The 19,503-nt window shown below is 34.2% G+C and overlaps 1 protein-coding gene across 8 annotated transcripts in view; it reads left to right on the top strand.

The window, feature by feature from the left end:
* Positions 1 to 19,503, top strand: part of GRIK2 (glutamate ionotropic receptor kainate type subunit 2) — a 407,838-nt gene that overhangs the window by 261,086 nt on the left and 127,249 nt on the right. For all 8 annotated transcript variants that reach the window (XM_061460222.1, XM_061460224.1, XM_061460220.1 and 5 more), the window contains one exon: positions 9,963 to 10,186. In XM_061460222.1, coding sequence (XP_061316206.1) covers positions 9,963 to 10,186 — 224 coding nt within the window. The remainder of the gene's footprint in view (positions 1 to 9,962; positions 10,187 to 19,503) is intronic.

Genomic DNA, 19,503 nt, shown 5'->3' with positions numbered 1-19,503 from the left:
GACAAGTGACAGTGAGACAGTGTTTCAGATATAAACCCCATGTCATTTAAAAGAGTGGTTGCTCTGCTTTAGAAGTGTATACAATAATCTGTTATTGGAAGTAAAATGCTTACAGTATAAAAAAATGGGTTGTTAAGCAGAAAGCCTGTTCTGTTTAACAGTTCTGTGTCTGAGACAATATGGAGATTACAGAGATTATTTTGGTGGGTTTGGTTTTGGTTTGTTTTGTTGTTTGTTTTGTTTTTTTTCTGGGGGGAGGGAAGGGTTGTTTGCTGTTTTTGTTTCTGGTTTTTTTTTTTTTTTTTTTTTTGTCATGTCGATTGATATTGTAAAGAATGCTGCACTTATTCCAGAACAAATGTCTTGTCAAAAATGTATCCAATTCTTGTTAAAAACAAATCCTCAAGTCATTCTTCAAATGCATGGAAATAGATTACCCTTATTAGTTTTTCAGCTTAGTTTGCCTGGATGGGAATATAATTGAGCTCTTTCAAAATGTCATGTACAGAATTCAGCATTGTCACATCCATGTCTTATGATTTTCAGGTTAGCTTGAAAATGACCCTTCTGGCCATCAAAAGTGGTATTGAAATGTTGTAGGATTTCATAATTCCAAAATGTAAAAACAAGACTGGTGTAAAAGCTACACTTATACTATTCTCACAGTGTAATAATAAAGAAAAGACGGGTCAGTTAGGAAAAGCCACCATAGAAGCAAAGTGTCATTGCTGTTCTCTGCACTAATCCTGTTACATCCTTCGTGGGACTGAGAAATAGCACATTTCAATTCTAGACTTGATGGTCCTATGTCCAATTTGATATCATGATATCTGTAGAACATCTCATGTGCTATATTTAGGTGTTTATAAGTGTGAAGTGTCTCTAAGAAAATTGTTCTGTAGCTTAGCCATCAGACAAGAATATTTCACTTTTATCTTCATTCCCCACTGTAAACCAGTAATATGGAAATAAGAGAAATGAGGTGAACATATTTTAGTATTTAAATTCTTGCAATATTTGAGCAATTTCTGGTTGTCTTTGTAATTTATAAAAAAGTATTTTACCTGTTTAATTACTTTCAGCTTAACAGGAAACCAACAGCGTTACAAAAACTTTTAGTAAGCTATATGCCAAGCCAAGTTTTATTAGTTGCAAATTTCTTTCTCTGTCTGCATTCAGAATAGAAATAAAATTACAGTTTTGTTATAAAGGTGTGTGAGAGAACCTGAAAGGGATATCACTTACACAACAGAAACAAAAAATTGTTGAGGTCAAAACTGACCCTAGAGATCATTTAGTCCAAATACCTGCTCAAAGCACAGTCAACAAGAGCAGGTTGCCCAGGGCCATGTCCCATCAAGTTTTGACTGGCCTTAAGGATGGAGGCTCCACAACTTCTCTGGGCAATCTGCTTCAGTGTTTGACTGTTTCTACAATAAAAAAGTTGGAGTTTATGTTTAAATGGAATTTATTACATTTCAATTTGTAATTTTTACCTTTTCTTTCACTGGGTACCACTGAAAAGGGTCTAGCTCTGTCATTTTCACTTTCCCTCTCTGTTTTAGTTGTTTGTATTCATTCATCAGATTCCCCTGGGCCTTCTTCAGGCTAAACAGTCCCAGCTGTATCAAGTATCTCCTCATACAGCAGGTACTCCAATATCTTAATCATCTCCATGATTTCCTTCTTGGCCAATCATTTCATTGTTTCTTATTCTGAGTTCTTTTTATTTACTATCCTCCACTTCTTCTTGTGCAAGTTGACATAATGCAATTCTTCTTTGAATAACATAGTGTCATTCATAAGTGTCATTACTTAGCTAATACATACATCCACTATGTAATTGGGCAGTAGACAGACCAGGAATTTGTCTACATCTGCATGTCATGCTGATCAATGTTTTTTTCTTATTATATTGTGTGTTCTTTTTCATTGTGTATTTGTACACCTCTGTTGATCCTTGTCTTCCAGACTGAAGCAGAACTTCACATAAGAAATAAATTATAATACTAATGACATTTTAAGTGTTTCGCTGATATCATCTTATAAATATCAGAAACATTTAAACTAAAACACCACAGATTTCATTCTTAGGATTTGAATTTTAGTTTTATTAAAGGTGACTGTTAATAAGTTTATCCTGGTATCTTCAGTATTTAAATAATGCCTAAAGCTTTGATAAGCTTTATTGAATTTAAATAAATGGACCTACTTTTCAAATGCTTTAGCTTATATATACCTTAGGCAGAACAGAAATAAGGATCTAGTGCATAAAACACTACTGACATTTTTCTTCCTTAAATTTGTGACAATATTTTCAGGTAATAAAATATATGACATGTAATTATTTTATAATTATGGCACATGTAAAGCATTTATGATGGATAATGTTTTCAGAATATACACAATAGAAAAACACTTTTGTTTTTGAGATATAAATATGAATATATGCATATAATGCATAAATTATGTATTTAGATAATATATTGTCGTGGTTTAAACCCAGTCAGGTAACTCATTCACTCACTTCCCCCCCTTCTTTCCCTCCACCTACTCCCGGAGGGACGGAGAGGAGAATCGAAAAGAATGCAACTCCCACGGGTTGAGATAAGAACAGTTTAGTAACTAAGGTATAACACAAATCACTACTGCTACCACCAATGATAATAATGATAAAGGAAATAACAAGGGAAGAGAATATATCATCTCACCACCAGCCGACCGATAACTCGCCCCCCCCCAGCCCGACCAAGCTCTGACCGATACCTCCTCCAACCCTGCAGCCTCCCAGCCCTTCTGGCTAACTCCCAGTTACATCCTGGGCATGACGTGCTGTGGTATGGAATAGCTCTTTGGTCAGTTTGGGTCAGGTGTCCTGTCTCTGCTTCCTCCTGGCTTCCCCTCCTCCCTGGCAGAACATGAGGCTCACAAAGTCCTTGGCCAAACCAAAACATTGCTATCAGTTCTGTTCCCAGGCCGAAAGTCAAAACACAGCACTGCACCAGCTACCAAGAAGGAGAAACATGACTGCTACTGCTGAACCCAGGACATATATAAATTACAAAAATAAGTTATCTAAAAAGACCATTTTTTTTTTTTTATTATAATAATGATCAATTTTAGTTAAGCCCTAAGACAGTGGAATTTAGTGGTTCATTGAGAATTTCAGTGTGTGGATTCTTTTAAAAAGAAAACTATTTCTCTGATGGCTATGTAAAAATGCAGCTGGAGGAGACAAGAGCACAGGTCGAATAAGTTCATATTAATAGAGTTAGTGCCATTCATTAAGCTGATGAAATGACAGATTTCAAAATGCTGTGAATTGGGAACCATTAATCAAACAGATGTAGTATATTTTGCAGTGACCTTCTTGTATCCAAATGATATGGAAAGCCATTATTTATCATTTTGATTCTCTTGTAAAAAATTGCAGATGATAGTGATACAGAAAAGTGAAAGCAAGCCAAACTTGACACAAGACTATATTTATGGCATGATGAAATGAATTCACTGAAATAATTTAATAAAAACTCATATATTTGAGAATTTATGTAAAAATTAGAAAGAGTGGGATCAGTAATGGATTTCCATTAACAAGTGCAGCAATGGAAAGTCTAGGTGACACAGCTGTTCAACAACTAAAGAAAGCCCACAAACTCCCAGGGAGTTGCAGTCAATCTGGAAATTATAATGATAAAAATACTAGCTGCAAACAAGGAATCAGTGTTACTTCTGTATTTTATTTCAAGAAGATGTACTGGATTGTGGTGTCCAGTAATTTTCATGTTAAGTAACCATCTCTGATTCAAAATACAATTTGGAAAAAAAAGTGTAATAACCATGAAAAACTACTGTAGTATTTTAATAAATTTAAGAACCCCTTTTTTTTTTTTTTTAAGGGAGCCTTTAAAATGTCTGAGGCATAATATTTGCACTGTCTTGGCAGTTTGCCCTTTCTATGGGTATGTAAATCTTGCTCTTCTAATAATTCGAAGAGCCCTTTGAGGAAAAGTCTGCTGATTGAAGTTATAAGAATTAAAGCTGAGATTTTCTTATTGTTGTAACTTACTGTCATCCATGCTCCTGCTAAGTTTAGTTTTGTGGTCCACTGCTTCTCATCCTCTTACATCAAATTTGTGTAACTGCTAATTAAACAAAGTTGCTGCAAAATACTTTAGTCAAATTGTATTCTATAAATCAACAGAGAGGAACTTTTTGACTATTTGGAAAGGTAACATGTTTGGAAGGGTAACTCAGGTTTGGAAGATTTAACTCATGTTACATCTAATCAGCTGTTAAATCTAATTCATGCTGGCATAGATAACAGTGGGCTAGAAAAAATCCTAGGCTTACTAACGCTGAATATGAGGAAATAATGTAAATTAGCTAATTACTGAGTCCCTGATGGGTTTAGTACTAGTATTTTTCCTTGACTAAACATTCGGAAAATAACAAAGGAGCAAGCAGTTGACACAGACATTAATTACCACATCTATTCAAGACTTTCTTAAGAAAAGTGTTAGCCATAAGAATGTCTAATTGAAACAAAACAGCTATGAAATATTACTAAGTGTTAACAAAATGAGTCTGAGTAAACTGCAAATAGTACTGTCTACCAATAACATTTTGTTACTGAACAATAAATACTGAGAAGCAGCTCAGGAGTTAGAAGTAAATGTGTAACTTGAACCAGTACGTATTGAAACTGTTATCATATGTTACTTTATTATGTTAAATAATTTTATTAATAAAGTAGCAAATGATAAAATTGCATCTATATGTGATATTGCTAGCAATTAATCTTAAATGATACAAGTCAGTATCCCACACATAAGAAGGTGTGACATCTAAACTCAACTATCTAATCTGGATTTGTTTTGGACTTTATGTATTTTATTTACGTTTAGCAAAGGCAGTAACTTCTAATAGCAGTTTTCCAGGACTTATGAGTAAATTATCAAGAAGATCCATCCAGGCTCTTCACAGTGGTGCCTGGCAGGAAGAGAAAAGACCACAGGTGAAAACTGAAAACATCCCATGATGCAAATTGCCAACATCTTTTAAAAACCTGCTCCACTTTGTGTCTGTAGAAACTTTTTCGCTATGTAGACAGACAAGCAGTGGAATAGGTTATCCAGAGAGGTTATGTTGTCTCCATCCTTGGAGGTTTTCAAAACTAACTGGATAAAGCAACCTGGTCTGATCAATGTAGACGCTTTGAGCAGGAGATTGGACTAGAGATCTCATGATGTCTCTTCTCCCTAAATTGTGAAAGGTAGCAGAAAAACATGAAAAACAATTTATACCAAAATAAAGTTAGTAGCTGGTTAAAATAAGAAATATCTATAAAGCCCTAATAGAGTCCTAGTAGTTTCAAAAAGGAATTAATATCTTGTGTCAAGACCAAAAGCTTTTCACAGTGTATGAAGTTTAATGCATCAGGATGAGGAAGGCAGTGTAGAATAGATCACAAGTTTAAAGGCTAACTACAGATCTTAGTTTTTCAAATGAATGGCAAGGAAATACACTTCTGTAAACAGGAATAATGCATAAGCTCTCTGTATATTAAAAGCCCTTTTGAATGCATTTATAGAATAGAATCTGGGCATTAGCCGTCCTCTGTTTAGCTTAGGAATGCATTTTTCCAATGGAAATGTAACTGAAATTCAGGTCTCAGGTTAACAGTCCAAAAATATGAGGTGGCTGAAGAAGTTTATATACTGACTTTGGACCTGAGGCTGAAGAGTAGACACAGTGGACTAAAAAGAAGCCTTATGAAGTTTTCCTTTTAGAAAAGTATCTTCCTTTATTTTAAAAAATAGTTACAGGCAGTAGGTGCATTGCTGCCTGTATAGAAGTAAAATTGCTAAGATGTATTTTCAGGGTATACTTTTGTTTATCTTGTGTAATCACAATATGATTGTACTGACTGACTGTATAAACAACTGAGAATGGATATAGCTGTATGATTTCCCCTGCATTTTCAATATAAATATATATGGTTTCTAAATCAATGCAAAATGTTATCAGTAAATTCTCACCAGGAAAGTCCGTTTACATAGGCTAAAGAGCTTCATTATTATGGTGAAATATTCTGTAGTTGTAGAGTCTAACTAAAAATAACTATTAGCCATTTTGTGATTGCTATGTCTAGATTGTATTTAAACTCTTAATTCCTTTGAATAAAACAGGTGAAACAGAAGTTTTTCAGAAAAAGATCAAAAGAAAATTCAATCAGCATTTGTTCTTCTTTTCCCCAACATTATTAGTAGAAGTTATTAAATGCTTTCAAAGTTCAATTTCTGCAAAAAATTAATGTGGCACTTTCCCAGGGTCATATTTTATAGAGTTAATTTTCACATAAAAAAAAATATAAATATCTATAAATACTAACTTACTGCACATGCTATGGACCATGCATTACTCAACATTTATATGCAGATTTCTTACTGATGTTATTTGTATCTGCATGCATAGATATAATTCAGTGTAATTTTAAAAAATTGTTTTCTTAGAGGTTTTATATCAAGTTTTAGCTCTGTGGAACTGAAAAAAAAGTTCTCCCTTTTTTCTTTAAATGTTATTTTATCAAAAATAGTCAACTAGCTGCTTGGAAGCAAAATGTAAATGAAGAACCAAAGCAGGAGGATTTTACTGTGCCTTAGGTGATTCTGTAGATACTGTGTATACCTTGAGTTGTCTGCTGATGGGTGAACATCCTACGACTGCATGTGGTAGCAGGACAGGGAAACTTACACAGCTGTGGAGAGAGTATGTGCAATTCTTACACGGCACAAAAAGAAAGGAAGGACTGGAAATCACTATTCACAGAGTAATTCAGTAATGTACTCAGAGTGCATATACTAGCATGAAGGGAGAAAATATCATTACCCTGGTGGGGTATGAAGATAGAAAATAAAGCGCTATTGAGAATTTATTGTTAAAAATGATGTTCAAACTATCTGGTGATTTTTGAGACAGCAGGGTGGGAACAACTGTCAGTGGTTCAGTTGACTTTGGAGAGTGTCCTGTAGAGTATGATAAATTCTGTTTCTTCCTCCCTCTTGTCCTGGAAATTCTTTCTTGCTAGAGAACCTCTCTTTGAAAAACTGTCAAGATCGATGCAGAATGTGAGTGCCATTCTCCATTTTATCATGCCGTATCTTTGAATGGTGGAGTAAATGCTGGATTGTGATTTCCTCACACATGACATAATTAAAGTAAGAATTTATTGTGAGGAGTATTTTTCTCCAGTCTCTGCCATTTAGTGTTGGCATTATTGTCTGCAGCACGCTCCTTCATCACATGATATGGCTACCGTTTCTGTTGCTGTACAACTCTTCCATTTTGCTCAGGACTGTGCTTTCTGTTGAAATGTCCTTGTCAGACTTGTTTCTAAGTGCTATTGTAACCTTTATTGGGTGCAGAATTTTTCTCTGTAGCAACTAGTTTATCCTCAACAGTCCTCGGAAGCTGTCATAAAAAGGCCTTTGTCTCAAGTACTCTAAGGTCAAGAGTAAGTGCTGTTTAGGATTATGCTTTCAGATAGATAAACTTTTTCCTTTAAAGTCATGCATACATACATTCTAAAAAGTGGAATAATATATCATTGTCAAGTGAGACAAATGTTGTTTGTTATGGAACTTATCAGAAAGCCATTTTAGGATGTAATCATTTGTTAATGATAATAAATGTAGATTGATAAAATCCTAGTTTTACACCATTCCTCTCCAAATCATTCTGACAAATTACCAAAAGAGAATTCTCTTACTCGTACTTCATTGTAGAAGAGTGTAGGAGACCTGGCATTGCACTTCAGGAAACTTAGCCTCTTATTTCACTTACTTTCAAGTAGTGCTGTTTCGAAATGAATCCATTGCCAAAAGGATTGAACATTTTGGAGATAACAGATATTAGCAAAAATGGCCACATGTAGAAGTATTACATTTTTATGTCGGTAATTCTAGCAGATCTTTGTTTCCTCAATCAGTAAAGGCTTTTTTTTTTCTCTTGTTATTCATATGGTGATATACTAGTTCGAATATATAGAAACAGACTTACAAAAGCTCTGAAGAAAATCTTGCGATACTAAGACATAGACCTGTATTTTGGATCTCTGTCTCCCAGGCTGGAATATCTGATTGTCCTGTTCTGTCATGACACATGCATTATTTCTTATTTGGTTATTTTTCTAATTCCGTCTGCAAGTTCTAAGAACTTCCCTAGAGCTTTACTCCACTGCAGATGCAAACAACATTCAGATGTATCCAAGGGTTGGATTTCTAATTGTATTTGTTAAAAGGAAGGGCCTGATATGCATTAAGGCTCTCTGAATGTTTTAACACCAAAATTTACAATTGCCAATAGAATTCCAAAAGGTCTGCATCTGCTTTCTCTATCTTTGTGAAGTTGAATCTTCTGACAGTCTTTAATGACTTAGCTTCAGATTCCTATGGTAAGACTGCTAGTTGCCTCACAAACTACTACTAACTTGAGTTGTTATGTTTCTCCAACTTCTACATGTTGACCTATGACTTTTAATCCAAATTAGTTTTAGTTTCTTACTTTAGTCTTTTCTTTCTGCATCAGCTGGAATATCATTAATAGTATGCAATCCATAAAAACTCCTCTGCTGTGGAATAAAGTTTTGCTGTCTGATAAATACCTAAAAGTTCTGAATACCAATGGAAATTAAGCATATGTCATGTTTTTGACCAGCAAACCCTTACCGAATTAAATTAACAACACCAAGAGAGTTTCACAGTGTAGCATAGAAGTATTTTACTAGGGTAGGTCTAATGATATGTTAAATTCTCATAACAAGAATAGACCGTAGCAGAACTTTGACATACTAGAATATAGTGTGGGACTGTGAATGCTACACAGTCTACACAATATCAACTAAGCAAAATAAAGTATATAAATATATGAATTTATATGGTTTTATAGGTAATAAAATATTTGTATCTTGGTTTAGAACAGGTATTCTGAAAATGTTGTTATTTGCAGCTATGTTACATAGATAAAAGTATTTTATGGTACTTGTACCATTTCTGTCATTACATACCTACATTTACATATATTTTACAAGGAATTCTTAGTTTACAACTTGCCAAATCTTACACTGTATAATTTCTCACTCTGAACTCCCCTCTTTCATCTGACATGTACATATGCACAGAACTAAACATAGACATATGAAGAGTAGTCTTTCAAGACCTGTTGACAGAGATTAAGAAGTAGATGCTGTAGATTCCTTTTCACTATGATTTCCATTAGCTTTTAAATAAAAAATACTATAGATCATTTCCTAATCTCCTATGAGTTATTGCTATGACAAAAACTAAATGTAAATTGACGAAATACATTTGTATCATATTGTATGATTTAATTTTAAATGTTACAATTGATAGTTATCTAAATGTTTCATAGTGATTTCTGTAAACTAGTAAGGAGAGCTGTACTCTGTTAGAACTTACTCCTTGAAGCAACCCTTCAGGTGTAACGCTTCCCATTTTTAAAAGTTCTTCAATAAGAAAACTGCTTCCTGTCCCTTTCCCTGCACTTGTATAAGCATATACACATGGGCTTCACAAATGTGTTAGCTTCTAAAGAGCACAGTGAAGAAATGACAGAGGGAAGACATATGTTGATATGTACATTTTAAAAAGTTTTAGAAGATAGGATAGTGGATATTCATATTTTCTGCAGGAAGTGGTATTTTTCTTCACTTCTACCCCTGTAATGATGCTTTAAATATTCTGTGTTATGTCAGTTTAACAAACAGGAAGCAGAGTAACTGTTTCCTTAATTATAAGGAGAAGAGTTTTACATTTCAGTCTACCTAGTACAAGAAAAAATTTCTTCCATAAGAAGTTTGTGTATTGCCTAATCTGATTGCCTACTTCAACATGTTTCTTCTGACTTATAGAGTGTTTCTCTTTTTGTATTTCTGTTAACAGAAAGCTGACCTTGCAGTTGCACCACTGGCAATTACCTATGTTCGAGAGAAGGTCATCGACTTTTCCAAGCCTTTTATGACTCTTGGAATAAGTATTTTGTACCGCAAGCCCAATGGTACAAACCCCGGCGTCTTCTCCTTCCTGAATCCTCTCTCCCCTGATATCTGGATGTATATTCTGCTGGCTTACTTGGGTGTCAGTTGTGTGCTCTTTGTCATAGCCAGGTAACATGTCAACTTTTGTGATTTTTTTGGCAATTGTTATAATCTTTTTCTTACTAATAATTGTCAAAAGTCACAAAAATTTTCTTACTTTCATACTCTTATATTTTAACTTCATGATGTAAAGAAGAATAATTAATGATGAGGGTTTTCACTACTAATTTTCTCCACCACCATACTAAGTCTCCAGTTTCTTATATCGCTACGTCCTAAGTATGCCAGGAAGCGTTCTCCTTTTATTTATAAATTTAGAGACACTAGAAAGTTTACAAAAATGTCTTTTCCCAATTATGCTGTGTTCAAAAAGACAGAGGTTGACATATTTTATTTTGTTAGCCTGATTTCATTTGATGCTATGCTGCTTAATCTCAAATTGAGTACTTAGCTGCTCATGTTAATCCTAGAGGTCAAAACTGGGCCTCTGCCTATTATAAAACAAGTCACTTAATGTAGATTAGTATCTTAGAAGGAAGGTAAGACTATTTAGTTTTTACCTGTGCGCTATAAAAAATCCCTGAGATACTTCGCATAGTTGAAAATCTGAGACTATTTGGAAGCATATTTAGTTGAGCTTTTGGAGTTAAGAAACTCTGTACAACAATTGTTAAATTCTAAATTTGTTTAATATATAGGGCTCTCTTTAGAGAAGGAGAAAAATATCTTTTGTCAAAAATTCCCATTATATTTACCTTTTCCTTTTTTAGTAATTAAGACTGACTCCAGATGCTCCCAGAAATAGTCTTACATGATGTAAATTTTACTTTTGATGTGACAGCAAAAAAAAAAAAAAAAAAAAAAAAAATCAGAACAGTAAATCAGCAGTTCCCAGGGGTGTAGTAGTCCTAGTAGTCAATTTAAAATATTTTTTTAATCAAACACATATTAATATTATCGGCTTTAATATCATCAACAAGTTGTTATTATTATGATATTTTACTTGATAATTCAATCTCAATTCAGCCTGAAGATTTTTATTATTTCATTCTGTGGAACAAAGTATAACTTCATGTTTTTCTTTACCTATTGTGCTGTAGTTGATAGCAGAGCTCTCCATCTTTCCCTGATACTATCTGCTTAATTTTGGAGGAATTGTATCATTCCTCTACTAAGGGGAAAGAAATATATTTAGAAACAGGTTTAAAAGCAATTTAGCAAGATCGCCTGTACATGAGATATTGTAGCACTATAGATAACACTGAAACATATTTTGTAATTAGTAACTTCACTTATGTGCCTTCTTTAAAAGTCTGCTTTAAAAAGCCACTTTTATTGAAAGTTTCTTGAAAGAACAGTAGACTTTAGTGGACTATATAATCAGTGAGAAAATTAATATCTGAGGTGTTCCTGTGATACAGATACTTCTTAAAGCAGAGTCGAGCATAAATCACAAATATTATCTTTTGAAACACCTCATGTAAAATATTTATATGTATGTCCAAGAGTTATAAACCTATGGCTATCACTGAAAGGCTTTCTCAACATGATGCTTTTGATAGACAGCTTCCAGTAATGTTAGTAAGAGTTGCATGGCTGAGTTCCTACTTCGAAAATGTGTCTTTTCATATTTTGTAGGAAAGATATGTGTTTTTGAAGCCTTTTTTTTTACTAAGCTATTCAGACACCTGATCTCACTAGCAGAACTGGGAAGAACTTTTTAAACAGAAACGCTACATAATAGACCACTATAGCTGAACCTTTTCCACTTACTTGTCTTTGTGTTGAGCACCATAAATTCCTTACACACTTGGAAGCATTGTCTTAATTGTAAAGCAAGGTGAAATATATTTTATACTGATCGGAGGAGGGTTTTGTTTTTTTTTGGTAGAGATTTATAAAATACCTTTTTTTTAATACCTGTTTATATCAACCTTCATATCCAAGATTTCTAATAACACAATTGCCTAACCAAATATTGATATCAAATTTAGAAATAAAATATTTAAGATTATGTAAGAAAATCTACAAATTTTATTCATAATGTGGAATGAATTAGTAGTATATAATAGCATTTTCTAATGCTATAATTCATATAGGGAAACAGGTGTAAGCTAAATATGAATTCTGCTGAATACTACAGAGAGAAAAGAACATTATTCAAAATTAAGAGGCTTTTGCCAACAGAATACACAAAATGCATCCATCATTAAAGTAAAAGGAGATACTGCTAATTGAAGTGTGGTAGTGAAGAGGACTTTGCAGTATAGTGCTGACTATCTATTTTCAGTACAGATTATAAATTAGGTATTACACAGCTGATGATGTATTTTTCAGTCCTGGTGTCATGAAACTCTTGGACTGTATGTCACCAAATTAATAGGTTCCACCTAGAATTTGTTACTAAGAGGATTTCTATTTCATAATAATCCTTCCAAAATGAATGTTCGATTACCAGTGTTCCATAATAATTACTGTGTCTCATAATAATGTGTTCTTCTGTTTGGAGCAGTACTTAGTATGTCTTTCATGATATGATGTTTTGTAATTACATCAGAGTATGCAGTGTAGAATATTTGTTTTTAGATTTAAACCTCCCATTTTCTGTCAAATGTTTCATGATTTTATTGTTTTACCATTGTCTTCCAGACAGTGTTGGAATATAAGTACAATGAAAAATGAAAAGTACAGTTCTTTTTATGGTACTTGGATTTCACCCATTAATTAGTGATATGATCATATTTAGGGAAAGTTGAAGAAATCAGTAAAAGGTTCAAGAATCTTTGAGAGAGAATTGCTGAAAAGAGTAATGTATTAGGCATAAGTGGGAAAAAAAGTAGCATAAATCTTCATTAGTCTTTTCCTTTGTTTGTCGAAACATTGGATTTTCCTTCCAATTTGACAACAATATATAAAAAGCTTTAATCTTTTCATACACAACAAGACAAAAAGCTAGGAGAGAGATGGAATTTTTAGCTGTAGGGTTTTTCTATGTCATTTTCCTCATGTAGTCCCCACTAAAAATGATGAGTCATCTATTTATGTAGGCATTACAGTTTTTGCGTTGTGATGCAAAAATGAACATATGAATGAACATATATGTGTTCTGTGCTGTTTTTTTAGCTGTCATTCTGTGTGGGGAATTATAGTAGGCAGTGATTCTTTCATATATATGGAAACCTCAATCTTGTTTGTTCTATTTGTTGATTCTAAGTAGTTATGGTGGTCTCTGAAAGTTCCTTTCTTTGTCATACAGGCTGATGACTGATAGATAAACCCAGTCTGCTTGACACTAAGCCTGTTGCTTTTCTGTGAACTGAGAAAGTCATATAGCATTTTTTTTTCTCTTGTGGCAACAGTAATAGATCTGTTTCTGATGTTAGCTAGCAGTGTCTCTGTGTCACTGTTAGCAGTGCCTTCTGTCATCTAAAGTCTTGTAGCTTTCCAATTCCAGTATCTTCACTCTATGCCTCTGCCTTTACTTGTTTCTTTGATTTAGAATTCCAGTTAAATTCGCAGTTTACATGTGATTAAAGGAACGAAGACTGGAATAAAGTGCGCCAACTCCTTTTTGTCTTCTGTCGAGCACACAATGTTTTCTGATCTATGTAATGAAAAATCTTGATTACTGGAATTTCGTTTCATTTCTGTCTGTTGGTGCAATCCATTGCTTCATTTCTGAGAAACATGCTGGTTTCTCACAGTGTTGTATACCAACTTTGTAGATGCATATTTTCCCTTTTCCATTAGTCTATGTGTATGAAACTGCCATTTTTGGTCTCTGAAAAATCAATGTATTGGTAACTTGAGGATACTTCCCATTCTCCTAGGCAATATGAAGCAAATCAGTTTAATATTTTTAAAAAATGTTAAATATGTTTGATTTGCATAGGTCTTTCAATATGTGTGGTTTGAAACACGCATGTCTTCATGAATCTTTTCTGAAAACGCAGGTTGGAGGATGAACTCCTTAAATGTTTTTATTCAGTCATTTTCCATCAGATTTACTGCATTTCAAGTTATTCCTTGCACATCATTGAAGTATTTCTCTGTGCAGTAAGGTCTGTTTGCTGTGAACAGGTCTGTATGTCATAAAGCACTTTAAAGTGACCTACCATCATAACTGGAAGAGGTACACCTGCCTTAACATGATGCTTCACCTTTATGGATCAGCAGTGAAGCAGATAAACTACCCTGGATAAAAAGGTCTACTAACGAGCTCTTATGCTTCTTATACTGACCTGTCTGGAGTATCACTGAATATTGTGTAAATATACATTAAACAGCCCTAATCACTAATACTAAATCATGGATAATCATTTTAAAGAGCTAGATTCACCTTTACTTGTACCACATTCTGTACATTAGGACATTCTGCTTTTTCCTCCCTTCAGCAGAATTTTGCTATCCTACTTTTCGTAAGTCAATCCCTTGTGCTGGTTTCAGCTGTCAAAGCATTTAGTATCAACTATTTTTTCATTTCCTTGTAAGCAGTAATAAAAGCACAATGAACATTTCCTCATCACCAAATGATATTTCACTCCTACCAGCTGGAATAAATCATACTGAAAGAAGACAAGAGTTTTAAAAATGTCTCCACACATTTATCTTAATCTTTTCTCTGTGAAGAAGCTTAGGAATAGCCTGCTGCTTCAGACTTGAACAGATGCCTAAGTATTATCTCTCTCTGGAGTGCATGCATATTCTTTTACATCTTACCAGTCTTCATTTTCATATTTCTTGATCAGCTGATTTCTGTCCTTGAGCTCATCTGACTGATTTTCAAACTACTCCTTGAAAATTATCTTGATGGAATGGAATTAATGGCAGAATGAGAGGGAACTACATTTCCCGTTACTATGGAGCTCTGGTTACTAAATTACTATACTGATATTAGTTCAAGTAGGAAGTTAGCATGTTTGCCCTTTATTCTTAATAAGCATTCTTCCTACAAGAGTCCTCCCTAGAGAAGCACAGCATATGTTATGAGGTGTTTTCAGGAATGGTTTCATCACCTGATAAGGCAGTCCAGATGTCAACCCTGAAGCCTGCTGCTCTTACTATCTTACAGTTTGAAGATAGTTTTGCCTCAGTTGTAATGCAAGTGGAGTTATTGTCACTTGACTATAAAATACTGTCTATTATAATATCCTTGTCTATTTATAGACAAGGATAAAAAAATGCAAAAAATTACAAACTTTCCAAAACTGCTCCATGACAATTATTTCAAAGTCAGAGACTTTTATTTCTGTTAAACCAAGTTGCAGTTTATGATTGCTTCCAAAATACTCAGTATAGTCTGCTTCTTTTCATATAATTTTCCATTAAATCAATTTTTGTGCTCATAAGCAAATTATTAAGCACATGTTTTTCACGTAGTATATCATGCTATACATTATAGTGTTGTGGCTTAAATCCAGCTGGCAATTGGCATGCAGCCGCACACTCACTTCCCACTTTCCCCCTCCCCACAGATGGGATCGGGAGGAGAATCAAAGAATGTAAAACCTGCAGGTTGAGATAAGAACAATTTAATAACTAAAATAAAATAAAAGATAGTGATAGCAAGATACGGACAATAACAGTAACAATAATGATAGGAAACAGCAAAAAAGAAAAAAAAAAGAAAGCTGAGAAAACACAAGTGCTGCACAATGCTCACTACCCGCTGACTGATACCAAGCCCAACACGAGCAGTGATTGGTCCCTTCTGGGTAACTCCTTCCAGTTTATATACTGGGCACTACATGCTGTGGTATGGAGTACCCCTTTGGGTAGTTTGGCTCAGGTGTCCTGTCTGTGCTCCCTCTCAGCTTCTTGTGCCCCTTCTCACTGGCAGAGCATGAGAGACTGAAAAGTCCTTGACCAGGGGAAGTGCTACTCAGCAACAACTAAAGCATTGATATGTTGTCAGCATTATTCCCAGACTAAAGACAAAACACAGCACTGTTCCAACTGCTCAGAAGAAAATTAACTGTAATTGTACAGTCATATTTCCTTGACAGCAGTTACTGGAAATGGTATTTCAAATATGCTCAGATATCAGATCAGATATTTCTGAGTATCACTTTTCAAAAAATGTGGATGACAGCTACAAATTGGTGAAGCAGAATGGGAATTTACTGTGCTGTATTTCATTCATATTAATGCATAAATCTGCATAGTCTGCAATAGTAGTAAAGTTTTATTTTCAATGGTCAGCACACAACTTATATTGGGGTTGTGGCATTTTTTTCAATATTAAAAACGTGAAACATACTGGAATTACAATACTTGCTTGTGGTCATCATCTAACTTGTGTAATTATTTTGAGAAGCTGTGATACAGATTGCAATCTGTGCTATAAAGTCTAAATGAAGATGAGGATATATGTTTAAAAAAACCAACATAACAATGAGTTAAGCAGCAATCTCTCACTTTGTATCTTGGCACTTGGAAAGACACTTTGATCTCTCTGGCCTCCCACACATGAGATTTATGTGGGTTCCCTGCCAGTTTATAGAATCTCTAATACACAAATAAACAACTCAGTATGGGCTCCTCATCCTTACCTCTCAGGATTCTCTTGAATTGTTTCTGAATGCTGTCAGTCTCCTTCAGCTGTGCAGGGAGAGATGAGAATATCAAGAGTTCTCCAAGTCTATGTACAAGCATGGCATCTAGATAATAGCCTCTATTAAAATACTGTTCGAGATTACAGTGAGAGAAAAATTCGTATCTATATCAGTGGTAGGTCAGCCTGACATCCCAGATACTACTTGCCATGCATCAAGTATAGAAAGAAACTACTGCCAGCAAACAACTGGAACACTTTAACTGAGGATGGCTGAAGAACTTGTAACTCACCCTTCTTAGTAGTCCAATAGGAGATATAGCACCTAAATATCCATATGCACTTTGAAGAAGAAATGTATTCTTACTTCAACACATCTGGTCAATTCTGGAATCTTTTGTCAAGAAGTGTTTTTGGTTTGTTATTTTTTTTTTTTTTTCCTGTGTAGAGGTCTAGTCAAACTGTCTTCTCCAGAGTTAAGATAGGTGGGGGCTTCTTATGAAACAAAGTAATAGGTCTGTTGACTTCTGCCATAAGCAAAATACATTGTAACATCCATTTGTTTGTAGCACTTGCTCCACCAGTATGTCATAGGTAACTTTTTGTAATTTTGTAGATTAAGCTAATCAGAAAATGCCTTTTCTTCCCCCTCCCCCCCTTCTTTTTTTTTTTTTTTTTTTTTTTTTGTGAGGAGTATGGTGGTATATTTATGCTGTATAAAAGTGAAGATGGCCTAAACCCTCTTTCCATCCTTTCTGTTATTTTTTGTCTCATTATTCTGAAAGCCATCACAAGGTTCTTCAATCCATCACTAATTATTCAGGAACCTAGGTATTTTGAATATCTGAACTGAATCATAACTCCATCCATCCTTAAGTGTCTTTTACCAAAAGCAAGTCGGTCTCTTCATTCTGCTGAAATATTTCAGAGACAAGTAAATTTACACAGCTCCCTTTTAATGGACAGCTTATTCTGTCTGTATTCATTCTGACTTTACTTTTTAAGCCTTCCTTGTTTACCTATATGTGTTATATATTTATAACATACATATAAACATATGAACTATTTTTCATACCGTGATTTCTCTTATTTTCAGTTTCTTATTTACACTGAATATTTCACTGCCTAAATATGTCAGGCTCTTGCATATTGGTTTGTGTCTTAAAAAGTTATTTTGTATCTTTGGACCTAAGGGCTGTTTGCTAAAGCTCTTAGAGAGGATTCAGCTTGATAAATTATCTTTACTAGTAAAATCTCCAAAGTTTTCTTTGGTGAATGTCTTCTGAAATAATGAGTTTATTCTCTGGTCTTCTTCCGTTTTGCGTTTTGACTGACTAGAATTGCTCTGTTTGAGTCATTCTGCTTCACACATTTTGTTATTAAACATCTTTCTGAATGCCATTCACTGTTTATCTACAGCATTATTTCAAACCACCTGCCACCATTTAGTAATTGGGTTTGCATTCTCTTCATCTAGAACAAGCTGAGATGCTGGAAGGCATTTTGCCATGAGTATTGCTATTTCTTTTCACACACATGTAATATTAGCTCATATATTCATATTTGACTTTACATGCCTAGTTTTCTGGAATTTTTTACATGGTGTGTGACTGAGTTAAAACATTATAAACATACGTACTATTGCATTTGCTTTTGAAAGTATCTCAGCAGTCAAAACAGTGACATTTATCATAAGAAATTTTCATTTGTCTTTAATTGGGTTTAACCACAAGCAAGGTAGATCTCATCTACCTCATTTCATGTCTTTGAATGCCTTCGTTAAACAGATTCTGTAGGTGAGTCAGTAACTGAAGACTGTTTTGTCAAGAGTTCTATAACATCACACAAAATAATGTTTCATACATATCACAGTTGCTTTCTTAGTCTGTATGTACTGTTACAATCCACTAGCAAATAATCCTACAGTCCTTGCTGAGAAAGGTAAAAAAAAAAAAAAAAAAGTCTGAGGAACAATTAATTTCATCTAATGTGGTGATGTATACAGTGGTTCATTTGTATATTTAAGAGCTTTTGCTAATTACCAGCACATATACTTGGTAATTAACACATGAGAAGAATATTGGATTACTTGAATGACGTAGTTTGCTTGGAAAAAAGTTGAGAGTCTCCAGAAAAATTGCTGAACATTCTTCTCTGATATTGGATCATTTCATTCTGTTTTGTCAAACCATTTTCTTTCCCCGATAAGTGACAAGAAAAGAAGATGCCAGTCTAGAATTGGCACTTTGCATATTTATTTAGCAAAACATAGTATGGAATATTGTTAAATGTGCCTAAAGAGAAGGATTCCTCCACAGATGAATCAGACTGTTTTCAAGTGAGAATAGCTTTTTTTTGAGAAGACCAGTCTTCTTTATGTTCTTGGAGGTTGGGAAAAGGAGGCTTGTTTGCTTTATTTTGGGTTGGTTTGGTTGTGGGTTTTGTTTGTTTGTTTGTGGCTTTTTTGTATGTCTTCTGCTCTGGCTTGAATAACATTGGTGCAGAGAAAGAAACTGTAACTCTTACCATAATGCATAGCAACAGTTTTCTCATGAGGTGTAGAAAACCATGTAGTCCTCCAACTTAAAAAAAAACCACAAGAATAAAGTGGAATGGGAATAGAGTCAGTAAGAATCCAAGAAGGTACTACGGTGCTGTCAGAAGATTTTATTAATAATTGGATACAAGTGGCTATTTGAAAATATGCAAGTTAAATAATTTACTCCTTTTCCTTTTGGGAAACCCCAAACCAAAATAAACTTACCAGTACCTTACCTCTTCAAAAGATAGAGCACTTTTTTCTTGGGCTATGGTTAAACATACATACTTCAAA

The sequence above is a fragment of the Pezoporus flaviventris genome, unplaced genomic scaffold (assembly GCF_033815535.1).
Source record: "Pezoporus flaviventris isolate CSIRO_AGI_PZ_B2104156 unplaced genomic scaffold, CSIRO_AGI_Pfla_v1 ptg000031l, whole genome shotgun sequence".
Taxonomy (NCBI): domain Eukaryota; kingdom Metazoa; phylum Chordata; class Aves; order Psittaciformes; family Psittacidae; genus Pezoporus; species Pezoporus flaviventris.
The sequence above is the reverse complement of the archived record's forward strand: the minus strand, read 5'-3'. Positions and strand labels throughout refer to the sequence as shown.